The sequence below is a fragment of the Hippocampus bargibanti genome, linkage group LG10, assembly GCF_051943395.1.
Source record: "Hippocampus bargibanti isolate YZ-2025 linkage group LG10, ASM5194339v1, whole genome shotgun sequence".
In the NCBI taxonomy this organism is placed as follows: Eukaryota; Metazoa; Chordata; class Actinopteri; order Syngnathiformes; family Syngnathidae; genus Hippocampus; species Hippocampus bargibanti.
The window spans coordinates 13,129,076-13,148,537 of record NC_142743.1 but is presented as its reverse complement, the minus strand read 5'-3'; the positions used below and the strand labels follow the sequence as shown (position 1 = coordinate 13,148,537).

Here is a 19,462-nt window from a genome sequence, read left to right as displayed (position 1 = left end):
TCCACCTTGCTCTGGGCAGCTTTTCAGATATCACGACCGTGCGGGGGGTCGCAAGTGACCCCCGTTGGTCAAAAATCAAGGCAAAAACAAACAAAAAAATCCCGCCATCCACATGCCACTAATCATTCTGTATGTGTGGTTTCCCTTTCAGGTCACCCCAGCTCGGGGGTGCAGCAGCAGGATTACCAACTTCCTGTGGAGATCGACCCTCTCGTTGGTACGCCCCGCCTCCCCCTTTCTTTTTTTTTTTTGCTCCACAAGCTCATACGTGCATGAAATGATTTTCATGACCGTAGACGCTTGTCTTCCCGGGATATGAGCGCTGCCATTTGCATGCAAATTGGAATGCAATGAGCTGTGGCCTCGGCCCGCCCGGCATTTCATCATCAAGTACCCACCCCGCCATCACAATCCTTTCCATATACCCCCCTCCGCAACCCCTTTCCAATGCATCCTCCTTGCTTTAATTCGAGTGCCGTGTCAGCCGCAATGAATACAAATGCGGTAATAATGCATGATTGAGAATGCGCTGACGATGGACTGTCACAGCAAATATGGCCGCCTCTCATCCTTTGCGACTTGTTGATGATGATGATGATGATGCAGATGAAGAGGTGGAAGTGGGCCACGCTCGTGTCTGCGTGTGTGCGACCTCTTCAGCTCACTTACCATGTGGACACGCACCAGTCATTTTATTAGAGACACCTTGGCCATTCTTTGAAGAGCCGCTGTGAACTTGGCGTCCTGTTTTTTTGATTGACGGTTCTCCAAAAGGCACTTTGTTTAACCCTTCCGTGCATCCCATAACCTAATAGGACGTCTGCCGTTGTAGCCACTGTCCTTGAAAGGGGCAGACCCACCCGCAAACAAAAAAATCGATGACAGTTTTGTGGGGGCGACGTACCGTGAATTCCACTAGAGGGCAGTAATGGCAATTATATGGCGTTCGTTAACGTGATGTTAGAAGAAGGAGTCCCCAAAACAACACGATGGCTGCATACCACCTTGGTGGGTGTCTACAATCCCTTTCAGATTTAATTTAATTTAAATAGTAAATTAAAATTAAAATTTTAGATTTAAATTTAGATATAAAATGTAAATATAAATGTTTAATTGAAAGTGTAAAGCGACATTTTGAATTTAAATTTAAACCTAAAATGCAAATTTAAATCAAAAATTTTAATTTAAATTTAGATATAAAATTGAAATAGAAAATGTGATGCGACATTTTGAATTTAAATTTAAATCTAAAATGCAAATTTAAATGTAAATTTTTAATTTAAATCTAAAATGTAAAATTTAAATGTACAATTTAAATTTAAATGTAAATTTTAAATTAAATCTAAATTTACATTTACATTTAAAACTAAAATGTAAATTTAAATATATATTTTGTATTAAATTTACATTTTAAATTCAAATGAGAAAAAGTGGGACATTTATTGGATCTTTTTTTTGTTGAGTGTCACCCCCAGTGCATTCTGGGATTAGCTTTCTTTCAGATTGTGATCTTTAGCTAATCTATTTACATCTGCTCAATTGAAAAAAAAGGAATGCTATGGGCGTAATAAACAAAGATGACAGTGTGATAATCACGGCAATAAATGTACAAGAAATAAAGTCGCATTCCAACGTGGCCGCATTTTATTTTGTTGCCACGGCAATAAAAGAACGAAAACATTCAATGGGCCGACGGTGGCGATTACGGGCCCTGAGAGGCAGATTTCGCCTGCAGGCAGTTTGCACGGAGGCTCGCCGACACTTTGGGTTTATATTAATGTGACAGATGTGTCGATTTGGATTTTTTTTTTGTTTGGGGGGGAGGAGGGTCAAAAAGGCCAGAGAACAGGTGTCAAGAGAAGTTCCTCCCAAAAGTGAAAAAGCCCAGCACGTTTTCACATTTCCCAGAAAAACATTGCTTTTTGGAATGCGCTAAGTGTAAATATATTGCCACTTACCGCCTAGTATAGATGACTGTAGTCCTAATCTAAATTTAAATTTAAATATGAAATTTTAATTTAAATCAAAATTGAAAATTCAAACTAAAATTGAAATTGAAATCTCAATTTGAATTTAAATGTACATTTAAATCAAAATTTTAAATCTAAAATTTCCATTTAAATTTAAATGTAAATTTGAAATCTAAATCTCAAATGTAAATTTAAATCTAAATTAAAATTCAAATATCAATTTAAATCTGAATATTTAATTTAAATTGAAATCTACAAAGTAAATTTAAATCTAAATTTGAAATCTAAAATTTGCATTTAAATCTAAAATCTAAATTTGAAATTTAAATCTAAATTAAAATTCAAAGATAAATTTAAATCTGAATTTAAAATTTAAATTGCTATCTAAAATGTACATTTAAATCTAAATTGGAAATCTAAAATTTGCATTTAAATCTAAAATCTAAATTTGAAATTTGCATTTAAATCTAAAATTTAAATTGGAATCTAAATTTGAAATCTAAAATTTGCATTTAAATCTAAAATCTAAATTTGAAATTTGCATTTAAATCTAAAATTTAAATTGAAATCTAAATTTAAATTGAAATCTAAAATGTAAATTTAAATCTGAAATTTGAATTGAAAATTTGCATTTAAATCTAAATTTGTAATTTTAATTTCAATCTAAATTCAAATGTAAATGTAAATCTGAATTTTAAATTTAAATTGAAATCTAAAATGTAAATTTAAATCTAAAATGTACATTTAAATTCAAATTAAATTGACATCTAAATTTTAAATTTAAATTTAGATTAGGACTACAGTCATCTATACTAGGCGGTAAGTGGCAATATATTTACACTTAGCGCATTCCAAAAAGCAATGTTTTTCTGGGAAATGTGAAAACGTGCTGGGCTTTTTCACTTTTGGGAGGAACTTCTCTTGACACCTGTTCTCTGGCCTTTTTGACCCTCCTCCCCCCCAAACAAAAAAAAAATCCAAATCGACACATCTGTCACATTAATATAAACCCAAAGTGTCGGCGAGCCTCCGTGCAAACTGCCTGCAGGCGAAATCTGCCTCTCAGGGCCCGTAATCGCCACCGTCGGCCCATTGAATGTTTTCGTTCTTTTATTGCCGTGGCAACAAAATAAAATGCGGCCACGTTGGAATGCGACTTTATTTCTTGTACATTTATTGCCGTGATTATCACACTGTCATCTTTGTTTATTACGCCCATAGCATTCCTTTTTTTTCAATTGAGCAGATGTAAATAGATTAGCTAAAGATCACAATCTGAAAGAAAGCTAATCCCAGAATGCACTGGGGGTGACACTCAACAAAAAAAAGATCCAATAAATGTCCCACTTTTTCTCATATTGGGCTCGGCCTGCGAATAGCAATCCGGTCCGAGTTGTCTATTTTAAAACTCCATCTGGGAATATTACCTACAATCCATCTGTCCATAATCGCGTTGATGGCTTCTGGTCAATTGTAAAACTTCAGGTTTTACAATTGACAGACGTTTTTTGTTTTTACTTTAAAATAAGTGTACTAAAAATTGACTAGAATCCAACATCACATTATGTCCAAAGGGTCGATTCAAGATCAAGAATTGAGCCTTTTTGAATGTGGGAGGGGGCTATAAATAGTCAATCCTTAGTGTAGCAGATGCCATATGCTAAACTAGCAAGCTAGCTGGAGTGACGCTCCTTTAGTTTTTTGCCGCCATAGGCCATTTCTTTTTAAAAAAATGTCGGCAAATATTTTGACGCATTACTCCCACCTTTTGACATGGAGTATGTTCTTGTTCTAATTCAGGCAAAAAAACAAATCCATCATTCAGGTTAGCTTCAAAATCTTGACCCAAAATAAAGTCCAGTTCCCTCCAAACGTTCTTTCGTACAATAATTTTCAATTTCGTATATTTCAGAATTGACCTACTCTCTTATAACACGATAAAAAAACATCCAATAGACTAGAGCAGGCTAAAAAAAGCGAATCAGTGGCGTGAGTCCCATTCAAGGATAAATTAGCATGAACAATAGCTTAGCCTCACTATAGTCACGCAGCCACAAAGGCGTGTCAATTTTTAACGGGATTGGGTGCTTTTAGGTTACCGAAACAAAGATATTTACCGGCAGATGGCTGTTAGTTTGCTAATTTGAGCTACCTCTGCCGTTCTGGAGTTATCAAACATATTTTGCACCCCCCCTTCTCTCCTCAGCCAGCAACATGGGCAACCACCGGCGGCAGATCTCGGACCTCTTGGACCAAAGCATCCAGATCAGCTCGCAGTGTTTCGTGGTGACGGCCGACAATCGCTTCATCCTGCTCTGCGGATTTTGGGATAAGAGTTTCCGAATTTATTCTACGGATACCGGTAGGTTCACCATGAAGAATTGTGATTGTAATACAATTGGAGGCGCTTCACAGAATTTTATTTTCAGAATCAGAATTATCTTTATTGGCCGAGTATGTAGAACACATAAGGAATTTGTCTCCGGGAGAACACACGGCACTAGTATCATCATAAAAAATGCAAAGAGGCACTATACAGTTAGATTTGGGTGACTGTTTAGAAAGTTAAAGGCGACGGGGGAAGAAGCTGTTTAAATGTCTGCTGGATTTAGTGTGTGAGAGGAGTCGCTGGAAAAGGTGGTGGGCAGGGTGCGGAGGGTCCAGTAGGATTTTCCATGCCTTGTTTCGATTCTTGCAGTGGCACATCTGCAGTTATTCTCTGTGAGTTATTTTATGCTCATTTTTTTAAATGAAATTCTTTTTGAGTCGATTGTTTTATTTTTTTTTTGCCCCCCCACTATCCCCCACCCCCACCAGGGCTCCAAAATGAAACTATCCCGGCTTGATCTTCACAGAGCTCTTTGCTCCATTCTTCTTTTTGCACTCGCGGCCCGCCACAAAATGCCTCCAAATCAATTTCACCAGGTCGTATCACCCTGATCCCCCGTCTGCCCCCCGCCCCATCCCCGCATTTATAATAGAGGTGAGGTGGCGTGCGCGCGCGCGCGTGTGTGTCTGCGTGAAAGATGGCTCTATTGTGTCTCTGCCACAGGGGTGTACAGGTGGAACACAGTTTAATCGCATACACTCAAAAACTGCCGCCTCCCATTCTCCACCCCCGACCCACCTTCTACAACAGGACGGTGAACAATTACACGGAGCTGATTGCTACATGGAGCCTCACACACCCAATCTCGTGTGTGTGTGTGTGTGTGGGGGGGGGGTGAGGCAGTGACATAGTGGAAGTTAGCATGTGTCGCGAAACCATTTGAAAATGACAATAAGAGGCTGGAAGTGTGTGCGTGTGTGTGTGTGTGCGCGTGTGTGTGTGTGCGCGCGTCAGCATGAAAATAGCAGACAGTTGAGTCACAAAGTGACTCTGATATAGTGAAAAACATCATTTGTAACTTGAAGTGAGCATACTGCATCTTGCTGTGAACTTGCGAGTTGTTTTACTTTATTTTAGAATTTTTGTGGGGTAGCACCTTTTTAAGGGGGGGCAACATTAAAATATGTCTTACAATTTCCCTCTGAAACAAACAACGTTGGAGAAAGGAAAAATCCCCCCCCCCCCCCTGCGCGATTTTCACGTCCGCAATTTTCAACGGAAAGGGTCACTTCATTGGGGACACAGAAAGAATCTTGCCGGATCTTGAATCAGATTCACATCATCCGGGTTCGTGGGGTGGAACTATTCCAACATGGGTCTGAATGTTCTCGGGTTTCATGCAAATTCAGTGACAGTGTGTGAGCGTAAAGCGTACCCCCCCCCCCTCGGGTTTACAGAGTGGGAGGTGTCCTTAATGTTGTGGCACTTGAGCGAGGTCACAGCGGGACGAGACGTTGGACCGTTTTGCAAGTTTGGGTCGTCGTTTGTCTGCTCGCGTGAAAAGATCAACACACGAGCGCCCCCGACTCGCGCGAATATAAATATTTGTCCGAGCGGCCACGTCGGCGTGTGCGAGAGGCTAATTGCTGTCAGATTTTTACCCCCTCTCCCGAACGACGGCGGCTTCGTCGTCTAATCCTCATTAAAAGCGACCTCGGCCTGTCAAAGTCCCGCTTGACATCCTCCCCCCCCCCCCCCCCCCCCCCCCAAAAAAACTCAAAACGCCCGCCTAATTGAGTTGTATCAGCATGAAAAGATGAGTGTTATTTTAGAGCCCCCCGCCCCCCGAAAACAACCATGTCAAGTGTTTGACGTCTTGATAAACACTCGGGCGGGGGTGAGGCGGACGCTATTGAACGTGAGCAACCACTGTCATTTCAACTCACACACAGACACATTTACATACACACAAAAGCACACGTACGTAATCACGCACACACACACACGCACATATACAAACACACACACACACACACACAGCACGCATACCTGCACACACACATGCACACATGCGCATATACGAACACACACACACACACACACAATGCAACTGACAACGGTAGCATCAGCACAGCGCTAATTATTAGCATTTAAGTCCATTAGATTTGCACATGTGGGCGGGCCACATCAAAATACTCACATGCATATATTCTTTATCCTCTGCCAAGTCACACATATCGCCTTTTGAAATGATTGGATGAGATGACGAGTTGATTTATGATTTTGTTGTATTTTATTTTTTGTCGTTGTCAGGGAAACTGACTCAGATTGTGTTCGGTCACCGAGACGTGGTGACGTGCCTGGCCCGGTCCGAGTCGTACATCGGCGGCGACTGCTACATGGTGTCGGGCTCACGTGACGCCACTCTGCTTCTCTGGTACTGGAACGGCAAGCTCAGCAGCATCGGCGAGAGCACCGCTAGTAAGTGTGTTTTGCTAGTAAGTGTGTTTTGCTAGTAAGTGGATAAAACGCACTGCGCACACACACACAGACACGCACGTGTACAGGCACACACACACACTTGGTGATATTGACACAAAAGGCCTCAGATTGGCTCAAGCGAAGCCATGACCGATTCCTCAGACAATGTCGCCCTCTGCTGGTCATATTCAGAAATGACACTTGACAGTTAGCCATTTGTGTATTTCCTTCTTTTTTTTAAGGATTAAAAAAGTGGCAAAGGATTTTGTGCAGATAAATGATTTTTTCTTTTTGTAAGCGTCCCAAGCCTCGGCACACTAAAAAGTATCACATTGCATTTGATGTTTGCATGTGTTCCATTTCAAGATATGGCGCGAATAATTAAAAATGTCAGTCAAGTCTAAAGTTAGCATAGAGGAAATTCGTTTTTTTTCCCCCCTGCCCTTTCAGCCTGTGCCAAAGCAAACGCGCATAAATGCTTCCTCGTCTTCTTTTTTGGTTTTTGGTCCTCCAACATGTGCTCTCAAACGGAAACATCTGCCCCGACGGCAAAATGGAAAGCATCAAAGGGGATGACAACATTCCAAAATGACTGGCAATGACTTCATATTGAAATGGGGATTGTAAAAATTCAAAATACAGTGATACCTCGGTTTACGAAACCCTTGGCTTACGAACTTTTCGGTTTACGAACCTTCCAATTATGAAAATTTTACCTTGGCATACGAACTTTTTTTCGTACACGGAGCTGCCCAAATGAGTGACGCGTGTTCGCGAAACGTTCTTCTAACAACAAAATGGCAGCCGCCTGTTTTTGTCCTCTATTCCCCGCCCCCAGTCTTCTGTTAAAGCCACGTGATTGGTCAAGTACGCAGCAGTGAGGGGGTGGTTTAAACATTACAGACAGGCAGACGACAGTGAATGTTTGCAATCGATTAAAGAAGGTCTTCCGGTCATTTTGACTGATCAAGACTGAGGTGTAGCGTCACAGAAAATGCAGAAGATGGCGCCAGAGTTCCGTTGGACATTGGTTGATTCTTCACCCTGGAATTTTTGTCAGCGAATATCTAATAGTTGTCTCGGTGTAACATACGATTCACCATTGCGTTATTTCTGTGTTTTCCTTCTAATTTCGCCATCAACATGGCTCACCACGAAGTTTTCAGACCAAACAAAGTACCGCAAAATGCATTGAGGTGATGCAAGGTATGTCCTTTCTCGGTCAGGGGCGTTTCTTCAGTGACGTAGGGTGATGACTCGTCACCAACTCAAAAACAAGACTTCCGGAGTATTCAACGCGAGTCTTAAAATGTAAAATATAGCTATATGCGGTAGAATCTTTGTAAAATACGCTCAGTAGAAGTCATTTGAAGCAATGTTACAAATTATGGACACAACTTGTCCGGAGACGTCGGTTGTCCTTTAAATTGCTCTTCGGTGTTTGGGGCCACGTAAACAACAAACGGGGTCTCGTCTGACCACAAATGGCTTGACTGTTTCCCCCAGCAGGCATCACCACCCCTCGAGCCATCCTGACGGGCCACGACTGCGAAGTCACATGTTCCTGCGTATGCGCCGAGTTGGGCCTGGTACTCAGCGGATGCAAAGGTTAGCCTCTTACCGCAAAAACTCCCCTCCCCCTCCCGACTCCCTCCAACACCCACCCGTGTGGTGTCCTCAGAGGGTCCGTGCCTGATCCATTCCATGAACGGGGACTTGCTGCGCACCCTGGAGGGTCCGGAGGGCTGCTCGCGGCCTCGCCTCATCCAGGCGTCGGCCGAGGGCCACTGCGTCATCTACTACGACAAAGGACACTTTGGGGTCTTCAGTGTCAACGGGAAGCTGCTGGGGCACATGCGGGTGGAGGACGGCATCAAGGTCGGTCAATGCGTTGACGCTATTGCAAGAACAACACACATAAAACAGACAAAAATAAATAAAACAGAAAATAAATTATAATTAAATAAATGTATAAATCGATAGATAAATATATACGTACATAACTAAATAAATACATGTAAATACATGAATAAGCAAATAGATAAATAAATACATAAGTAAATAACAAATAAATAAATACCTAAATAAATAGAGAGGGAAACAAATATAAATAAATACAAATAAAAAAACACTAATACATTAAATATTGTTGAAAAACAAAAAGATAGATGTTCAAATATTTCTCCCCCCCAACAAATTGGCACATTTTTGCCTCTGTTACATCTTTCGGTCAATTATTTGGCCTGCACATAATTAAAACTACGGAGACAATTTAACCTAAAAATTAGACCCCCCTCCCAAAAAAAGAAAAAAAAAGTGTGTCTGTTGTTTGTGTGTGGTGCCGCTGTTTCCTGATTGGTCAGTCCACATGCCAATCATAGTCATGAAGTCACTTCCTTGTCATCGTCTGTGTCCATGCGAGTCATTACATGCGATAGTATTTCAAGATGTCACTTCCCAAGACCAATGGTGGGTTGGCCAGGAGGGTGAGGGGGGCGTCCTCCACGGAAGTCACCCTGATTAAAGGCGCACTCTGAACAGGCCTTTCACTCAGAGAGGAAACCCTCCTTTTGATGGCCGCCGTTCACATCGGGTGCGTGGCGCCCCGCGACGATTGAACATTCCGCAATTTTGGGCTCGGACACCTACGCCATTAACCTCCCAATCCCCAAGTCAGCCCCGCGCCTCCCTTCGTCTCACGTTCCCAGACTTCCTCTCTTCATGGGTAAAATGACACAAGATGGCAGCTACCGCCTTGGCCTGGCCCGACCTGTTGTTTCCGGCCTGGCCTGGGAAATGTAAATGGACGCCGCCCGTCTGTTTCCCATTAAGAAGCCTCTGGTGATTGTCCAGCCTGAAACGCGCCGCCAGAAACATGGCCGCTATGAGTCACGATTTGTACAAAGGCAAGTGTGTACGTTCGCAAGACTCAAAAAGGGGATCATTCTGTTAGAAGACCAGGTCCCCCGCAAGATTGTTGTTGTCCGTTCGACGAGACTTTCTTCCTTTGAGTTTGGCTTCCTACAATGCTTGCAGGGTGGAACCGTGCTCATATTTGGATGTTTTATTTTTATTTTGGGGGGATGAGTTTTGATTTTCAGAACGATTGTTTGGGTTTTTATTTTTAATTTTTATTTAATATTGATCTGCCTGACTTTTGTTTGTTTGTAAAACAAATTTAGGGGGGGCACGGCAAAAAAAATGATGTTCATTAGGCAGTTTTTTTTAAAGTTTTTTTCACCAGTTTTTTTAACAAATTTATTTAACCAGCAGCAAAAAACATATATATATATATATATATATATATATATATATATATATATATATATACCCCCCCCCCAATATATATATATATATATATATATATATATATATATATATATATATATATATATATATATATATATATATATATATGTGTATATATACAGTAAAGTCTCGTTATATCGATATCGGATATATCGATAGTCCCGGTTATATCGATACTATTTCTATGCACGCACGGAGAAAATTACATGCAAACAGGGTCGGATATATCGATAGTCCCGGTTATATCGATATTTTTTCGGACTCCCTTGAATATCGATATAACGAGACTTTACTGTATATATATATATCAGTGACGTGCGGTGAGGTTCATGGCTGGTGAGGCACTGACGTCATCAATGACGTCACCGCTCGTCTCTACTTAGTATTTGAACGGTAAATTCAGCGATTTTGAAAAAAATCCTAAAACGGTGAAGTTAAATGGACAAGAACTTTAAAGTACAAATCACTAAATACATCTAACTGTTTAATTCATTTTTTCATTTGATATTTCCATGACAGCTTTCCATGATGACAGGTGAGGCACTGCCTCACCTGCCTCCACTGACTGCACGTCACTGATATATATATATATATATATATATATATATATATATATATATATATATATATATATATATATATATATATATAAGATTGACAAACTATAACCCCCAACGCCCTTCCTAAAACTTTTGTCTTCATTTTTATTGGAATCTTTCTCAGACTGACTCACAAAATACCTCATGAGTATATTTTTTTTATTCCCCCCCAAAAAACATCTGACTTAATTTGTATAATCTGCCATTGCTTTCAAAATATGTCCGTTTCGCCTTGTAGCGTTCAGATGTGTTTTTTATTTCATTCCTGTTACGTTGGTGGGAGGGGGCTTGGAAAAATGTCTCCCTTGCGTCCCTGGACCCAGAAAATTTGAGTACCTCAACTTTTAACGGACGGACCTTTACGGTGTCGTAAATCCCAAAAAAGTTGGGACAATTTGAGCGCATTTTTCTGCTGGAGTCATACGAGCCGGCCCGGCTAGCTTACATCCCGCTGAGTGTCGGAACATTTTCCCTTGAGCGGTCGCTTGACCGGCGGAGGATTTACGAGGCCGCCTTTTCTGCCGGCGCGGCGCCTCCTGCTGGGCGTCGGCGAGGTCATGCACTGGAGAATACTTTTCGGAGGAGCAGAAACGATCGTGTCGTAAACCCCTGGAAGATCGCTCGTGTCAGAACGCTAAACTCGGATCTGGTTGAGGTCATTTTGCGTCCGAAATATGGAAATGTGACTTGTGTCAAATAATGAGTTTGGACATCTTGCCCGTCCACTAAATTCACTCTGGATGTGCAGGTATCCATTCCAGAGATCAGTATTAATTCATTGTTCGCTTCATTTCGAGGGATCTGGTCCTTGTGACGGATTTCGAAATTGCTGGAAAATACTAAAGGCCACGAAAAAAAAATCTGATATTGGCTAACTCTTCTAACCATGGCGGATTAGCGCTAACTACTGGTAAATAGTTAGCGCTAATCCGCCATGGTTTGACACATCGCAGACTCAAATGCTCAAGCTTGAAGGCGCATCCTGGCGTGGATCCGAAAACATTGGTGTTGGCTTTAACAGAGCTTGGATGACAATCGTTGGCTGCGCATACTCGAGAAGAAGTAATGCCATCCATCCATTTCGCGGAACCCAAATGGTCAACATTTTTTTTGGTTTACTGTTGTCGCACATAAAAATGTACAAAACGGTCGTTTCAAAGTGGGAAAATGCAAAGCAGATCTGCCGAGTCACTTGTACGCCACCTGCGAGGTAACAAATGCTCTGCGTCAGGCGCCCTCCTTGATTTGTGTACTTCCCAGCCGTGCCGCGTCGCGCCGAGCAAGTGAAGCAGAGTAAATGTCGGCCTCGCGGCGGGGGGGGGCGACTTTGTAACGAGTTTGGGAACAGTGGGCGGGCAGGCGGGAAACACGACATGTTCAAGGTGGGGGACGGGGGGGGTCGATGAATTCCACATTTTTCTCCCACTTTATTTGATGCCTTCCATCCTTCCATTCCCGTTACTTGCCCGGTGAAAAATTCCCCAATTTGTGTTAAAAATCACATCATTTCGCAAAGCAGTCAAGTTATTGGATGACCATTGTTTTCTTTAAAATTAAAAAAAAATAAGTGGGTGTAAGATTGACCCTTGAGGAACACCAGGGTTATATATTAACCAATTTCTGCTCAATTAAAAAAATAATAATAATCATAATCATAATACTAACGGTGGGCAACAGATAGACCCATGAAGAACACTATGGTCACATATGAACCATTTTCTGTGCAATAAAAAAAACAATGGGTGAAAGCTGTGAAACTCATGACAAAAAGTTAGTGGATACCCGGGCAGACAACTCTGAAAAGTTGCCGACCCGGCCATAAAGTTGCCTGCCCCATTTTTCACAACTTAAAACACATAAAGACGTCTAATCACCAATAAAATCAAAACATTGTTGCAAAGTATAAAGGGTTTTTTAAAATTACGGAAGAACCAACCACAAATGCTCCCTTGCCTAATTTATGGTAAATATCCCTTGCTGAAGGTTTGAACGTTTGTGTTGTCTGCTCAAAGCTACGTGGACTCCACTTTCTCGGCGGCTTTCAAAACTCTCAAGTACACTTTTCAGTCAGGGTGTAGTCAGAAGCCGGCTTCTGATTGGCTGCCGATGCCGAGTATGCAAATTGCCAAAGGAACGTTCGTTTGTTCATTTGCATACTCGGCACGGCAGCCAATCAGAAGCCTGTTTCGCGTTTCGGACTATAGTGTGACTATCAAGTCTACTTGAAAGTTTTGAAAGGCGCTGAGAAAGTGGAGTCCTCGTGGCTCGTAGCGTTTTGTTTGTGGCATTTGCTTTATTGAATAAACCAAACGTTTGATTAGAAAAAAAACACTTTTTTTTTTCTTGAAGAAGTTGTAGGCCATTCGGGCCGAGACGTTTTGAAAGTTGTACGCCTGACGTAAGAGTTGTATGCCCCGGGCCACCGGGCAGACGCTATTTCAAACATTGGTGAAAGATAGACTCTTGAGGAACACCGGGTGGCATATTAATCAATTTCTGCACACAAAAAATAATAATAATAATAATAATAACAGTGGGCAAAAGATAGACCGTTGAGGAAGTGACATTAACCATTTCTGCACAATAAATAAAAAGTATTAACAGTGTGTGAAAGATACACCATTGACGAACTCCGGGTGACATATTAACCAATTTGTACACAATTAAAAATAATAATAATAATAATAACTGTGGTCAAAGGATAGACCCTTGAGGAACACCGGGGTGGTATATTAACCGTTTTATGCACAATTAAAATACAGTGATACATCGGTTTTCGACCATAATCCGTTTCAGAAACCTGCTCGAAAACCGATTTGTTCAAAAACCGAAACAGCACTTTCCATTAAAATCAATGTAAAAAATCTTAATCCGTTCAAAGTCTAGAAAACAACTTTTTAACTATTTAATCGCAGAAACCGGACAACAACTTAATAATAGAGCAGGTCATGTGTAAAATTCTATAAAAACAAATTTTTATTTTCACAAATTTTTAACATCAACGTTAACGTTAGAATATCTTGTTTTCTATCCTTTCACTCCCACCCCAACCCCATCCCTCTTCAATTGCTGCTGTGGACTGCAAATTTCCCCATTGCGGGACGAATAAAGGTATTCTGATTCTGATTCTGATTCTGATTCTGAACATCTGTACATAAAAATCTCTCAATCTTTCTGCCACGGGGCATTTTGGCACCTATCCCAGTTGACTTTGGGCAAACACAGGGCACACTAACTTTTCAAACCATCCTCTGCTTGCTTTAGAATCATACTATTCAAGAGATCTTAACAATTTTCGCAAAAATAAAACAACAACAATATTAATGCGTCGGTCACAATGAGACAATGAGGAAGACGTGACATATAAGGAAGTGACGTATAAGGAGGCACAGGGTAGTCGAGTGATGCATTCAGATGCACTCTGTTTGGTTGAGAACCAAATTTCGGTTGTATACCGGGGCATAAAAAAATCTGACATTTTTGGTTGAAAACCGAATGGGATGAGAACCGAGATGTTCGAAAACCGAGGTTTGACTGTACATAATAACAGTGGGTGAAAGCTAGACCCTCGCCGAACTCCAGGTGAGATATTAACCAATATCTGCACCATTAAAAATAATAATAATAATAATAATAATAATAATAATAATAATAATATTAATATTAATATTAATAATTGACAACTGCTAGACCCTCGACGAACTCCAGGTGACATATTAACCAATATCTGCACCATTAAAAATAAAAAAAAATAATAATAATAATAATAATAATAATAATAATAATAACAGTGGGCAAAAGATAGACCCTTGAGGAACACTGTGGTCACATATTAAGCATTTTCTGTGCAATTAAAAAAAACAATGGGTGAAAGATAGACCCTTGAGGAACACCGCTAGGCATATTAAAGATTGGATATAAAGGACATGAGGTGAGCTGTTTTTCGTTTTCCCGACTGATTTCAACAGAACCGAAAAGTGCACCGTCAAGTGTATCGTAAAGGGTAAATTTGTCATACTACGTCTCTTTATTTTATTTATTTAGTTACAGTAAAGTCTCGTTATATCGATATTCAAGGGAGTCCGAAAAAATATCGATATAACCGAGATTATCGATATATCCGACCCTGTTTGCATGTAATTTTCTCCGTGCGTGCATAGAAATAGTATCGATATAACCGGGACTATCGATATATCCGATATCGATATAACGAGACTTTACTGTATTTATTTTTTGCGAGCTGTTTTGAAAAGTTGCTCCATGCGTCATTGTGGGAAAACAATAATTTGCTTCCACTTCAAGGCATCGCCAGTCGGCGTTTCTTTTTTTTTTTTTTTCTTGCTCGCCGTCAGTCACGCTCCAGCAGCGGCAACCACGTCGGATGGCGTCGCCGCTCGCCAATTAAGCCGACGCGTGATGGAAACCAGAAGTCCTGATCCCGGTGCTCCCAAAACGACACGCAAACAAAAAACCCGCTCTGATTTAGGCTGCCGTCATTTTGCGACTCGCACGGGTTCCCTCCCAACCGGCGTTTTGAGTTTCACTTTCGTCCTTTAATGTGATTTTGATTCAACACACGTGTCGTTCGGTCATGACCACGCCACCTGCGAGGAAAGAAACGCGCCATGCCGTCCGTAAATCGGCGGCGGCCATCGGTGATTTGTGTGCTTCTCGGGGCGGCGTGTTGCAGGAAAAGGCGAGTAAATGTCAAGCTCGCAGCATGGAAACACGTCGTTGCGGCGACGCGCTGGCGGGAGGACCATGTTGCATCCATATTTTACACTTATTTTACAAGGGTTTTTTTCAATCGGAAACACAGATGCCGTCTAGTTTCATGTTTGGCTCCTTTAAAAGAAAAAAAATGAAATTGTTATCCGAAAAATGGGCAAATTACTTCAGTATTACACTTGAGGGATTTTTTTTGAGGGGGGAGGTTGTTTCCAGAAAATGCAACCGTTACAGTAACGCGGCAAGATTGTGATGTTACAGACATATGAAAAGTGCGCGTCTAAAAAAATTTAGATCAAATCACCTTTTGAGAGAAAGGTTTTTCTTTTTTTTTTTTTTTCAAGAAAAAAAAAACCCTTGCAACAAATACTATTTTTGTTCTTTTTTTCACATCATCTGTCCTCAGGGAAAATTGGTTCTGATTTTGGTAAGGATTCTATGATGACATGAAAAACTAGCCCCTCCAAAAAATAAGAACAATAAAAATTGTAATTGAACATTATAAAAACATTTTAAAACGCCAATGTGTTTTTAATATCTTGTTTTGTAAAAAATCAAATAATCCAATCCAATAATCTGAAAGTTTTCTGAGCAACAAAAGATGGCGTACCTTTTCAAAATCTTTGTATCCCCTTTGTCACCCCTGCAGGCGATGCTGCTGAGTCGCGACGGTCAATATCTGCTGACGGGCGGCGACGCCGGCGTCATCTCCCTCCTTCGGGTGCACGACCTCAAGCCGCTTTTTGCCTACCCGGGTTGCGACGCCGGCATCCGCTCCATGGCCATGTCACATGACCAAAGGTCAGCAAACTGCCGCCAATGGTTGGATGGATGGATGGATGGATGGAAGGAGGGATGCAGTGGATGGATGGATGGATGGATAGATGGTGGGGTTAGGTGGATAGATGGATGGATAGATTGGGTGGATGTATGGATAAATGGATTGATGGGTTTGGGTTGGGGGGGGATGGATGGACGGATGAATGGATGGCGTTGGTGGATGGATGGATGGGTGGGGTTAGGTGGATGTATGGATAAATGGATGGATGGACGGGGTTGGGTGGGGGGATGGATGGATGAACGGTTGGCATTGGTGGATGGAGGGAGGGATGCAGTGGATGGATGGAAGAAGGGATGCAGTGGATGGATGGATGGATGGAAGAAGGGATGCTGTGGATGGATGGATGGATGTGGCGTTAGGTGGATGTATGGAAAAATGCATGGATGGACGGGGTTGGGTGGTTGGATGGATGGATGAATGGATGGGATTGGTGGATGGATGGAAGGAGGGATGCAGTGGATGGACGAATGGATGGGGTTGGGGGGATGGATGAATAGATGGATTGAGGAGGAATGGATGGGATTGGTGGATGGATGGAAGGAGGAATGCCGTGGATGGATGGTCGGATGGATGGATGGGTTTGGGTGGGGGGGACGGATGAATGGATGGCCTTGATGGATGGGTGGGCTTCGGTGGATGTATGGATAAATGGATGAATGGGCGAGGTTGGGTGGGGGATGGATGGATGGATGAATAGATGGCATTGGTGGATGGATGGAAGAAGGGATGCAGTGGATGGATGGATGGGTGCGTGGGGTAGCGTGGATGTATGGATAAATGGATGGATGGATGGGTGGCAGGATGGATGGATGCAGTTGATGGATGGGGTTAAGTGGATGTATGTATAAGTGGATGGATGGACGGACGGGGTTGGGTGGGGGAATGGATGGCATTGGTGGACGGATAATTGGATCATTTGAAAGATGGCTGGATAGATGCATCCCCCCCTTTTTTTAAATAACTTTTTGTCTTTTCCCTTGTGCTAGATGCATCATCACAGGCATGGCGTCGGGCAGTATCGTTTTGTTCTACAACGACTTCAACAGGTGGCACCACGAGTACCAGACCAGGTACTGAGCCCACCTAACCCAACCTGACCAACCAAGCACACGCGTGAGCGACGCCATCATCACCCAGTCAGCGGCGCTTTGTAAAGACCATGCTGAATGTATCCCAGCAACAAGTTAGTTTTCAAAACTGCCACTGAAGAAACAGATACAAATATATATCTATATATTATATATATTTTATCGATGACAATGTTTTTTTTTCTGTGGGGTTTTTGGGGTAGGAGTGCGCGTGGTTTAAAAAAAAACAAATCTATTTTTAGCTGTAAGAGTCTATTTTCCTCTTTTCGTGTCACGCCTAACAATGCAAATATGATTTGTGTGCGCGTGTTTGGGGCTGATGAAGTTGCAACATTTTCGCTCATCGCTAATCAAAGGGGATTTATACAAATATGTTGAGAAATATATGTTAAGATATTGATATATACACTGTCACTGTCATCTTGCGTATTTAAAAACGTCCATCTGCGCATCGTCAACTTACTTTTTTGTTTTTGTTGTTGTTGTTGCATAAATGGCTGACCAGTCCAGAAGCTGCGTGAAAAAAAGCTAAACAGCTAACACGAGCGGCGGAATATTTTCTTGCTTCACCGTTTCACGTGACCCCATTCAACCAGTCAATGGGAGAAATCCATCGTTAAACTGACATATGATGTTTTTGTTTTTTTTTTCCCCACGTGTTGTTTATGTGCAAGCGTGCGCGTGTATAAGATTCTGACAAATAAATGGAATTTTCTAACATCAACTGATGTGCTTGATGCAACTAGTAGTTGTCAAAAGGCGCTAAATATATGTGACGGGTATCACAACCGTGACTGTCTTGAGTTCCACGTTGCTGCTGTCTCCAGACACTTGGATGTGTCTTTTTATTTCTTTTATTGCTGCAACACAGTATGGCAGAAGGGATGGGTGAAGTCGCATGGGTTTCGTCTTGTGATTAACATAAGTCTCGTCCGAGTAGTTCTCAATATGCAAAACATTGTAGATAACAAAACAGAATGAACAACATGTGATCGTATAGTGGTTATTTACAGAAAAAGAAAACAACTTGATGTCCCTGAACGTGGGCGCAAACAAGCGGTATGCTGGATAATGGCGGCACAGTTCAAAACGCCACTAACTAACTGAAGTAAATAATGACACAAAAAGTAATCTGGACTCGAAAGGAACCAGGGAACTAATTAGATAACACTAGACAGTAAAAAAGGGGAAACAAAATAAGATTGTCATAAAATAATTTATGTTAAATGTTCTTTTGTTCCAGCTGTAGCTATTGTGTAATGGTGCGACATAAATAAAGCTTTATTTAATTATCTAGCTAGAAATAAGTTCAGTGAGACTGGAAGGCAACACGTCAATGCGAGTTTGTGTTTTTTGGAACTAAAATATGAGACGGTTGAGAGGTTGTCAGAATTGGACAAAATTGGGATTTGGGTCATATCAATTGTGCCGGTTCCAAGCCTGGATAAATACAGAGGGTTTTGTCAGGAAGGACATCCGACGTAAAAGCTTGGCCAAAACAAACATGCGAAACCTCTGAAGATGGAGGACACTGATTCTATGTGGCGTCCCCTGAAGGGAAATGCCGAAAGGAAAAGAAGACCAATAGTTTCGTTTGACGAGGGGACTGGAAAGTGTGAGTGGGGAAAGAGATGTTTGCTGTCCTCTGGTGGCCAGTCACTGTCTTACAAGAGACACCTGGAAATACGTACGTACAAGTAAAACAAAATCAGTCATGCAACGACAATTACGTTCTGATCGAACGTTCATACAGTTAATGTTAAAAACACACTAATGGTATTTTCTATTGCTAAAAAAAATAAAATTCATTTCAAAACTTTTTCTCAAATAATGGCAATTTTTAGCTGAAAATAGCACTGAAATGTACAAATTTGATCTGAAAAAAACAACAACCATGTAAGCAGTGACGTGCAGTCAGTGGAGGCAGGTGAGCCACGGAAAGCTGTCATGGAAATATCAAATGAAAAAATAAATTAAACCTGAAAAAAATACCTCAAGCCATGAACCTCACCGCACGTCACTGCATGTAAGGCCCCGATTTGTTATAGTAAGGCGTTTTTAGCCTGAAAAAAAATAATCATGTATAAGAAGCCGTTTTTAGCTGTAAAAAACGACCA

The 19,462-nt window shown here is 41.4% G+C and overlaps 1 protein-coding gene across 7 annotated transcripts in view; it reads left to right on the top strand.

Moving 5' to 3' along the window:
* lrba (LPS-responsive vesicle trafficking, beach and anchor containing) overlaps nt 1–18,069 on the top strand; it is a 181,035-nt gene extending 162,966 nt beyond the window's left edge. For 5 of the 7 annotated variants that reach the window (XM_089006279.1, XM_089006284.1, XM_089006283.1 and 2 more), the window contains 7 exons: nt 152–217; nt 4,177–4,332; nt 6,613–6,780; nt 8,287–8,388; nt 8,462–8,658; nt 16,066–16,217; nt 17,244–18,069. In XM_089006279.1, the coding sequence (XP_088862405.1) occupies nt 152–217; nt 4,177–4,332; nt 6,613–6,780; nt 8,287–8,388; nt 8,462–8,658; nt 16,066–16,217; nt 17,244–17,334 (932 nt within the window). In that variant the 3' untranslated portion in view covers nt 17,335–18,069. The remainder of the gene's footprint in view (nt 1–151; nt 218–4,176; nt 4,333–6,612; nt 6,781–8,286; nt 8,389–8,461; nt 8,659–16,065; nt 16,218–17,243) is intronic. The other 2 variants (XM_089006285.1, XM_089006280.1) reach the window with 1 other exon arrangement.
* Nucleotides 18,070–19,462: the final 1,393 nt, after the last annotated feature.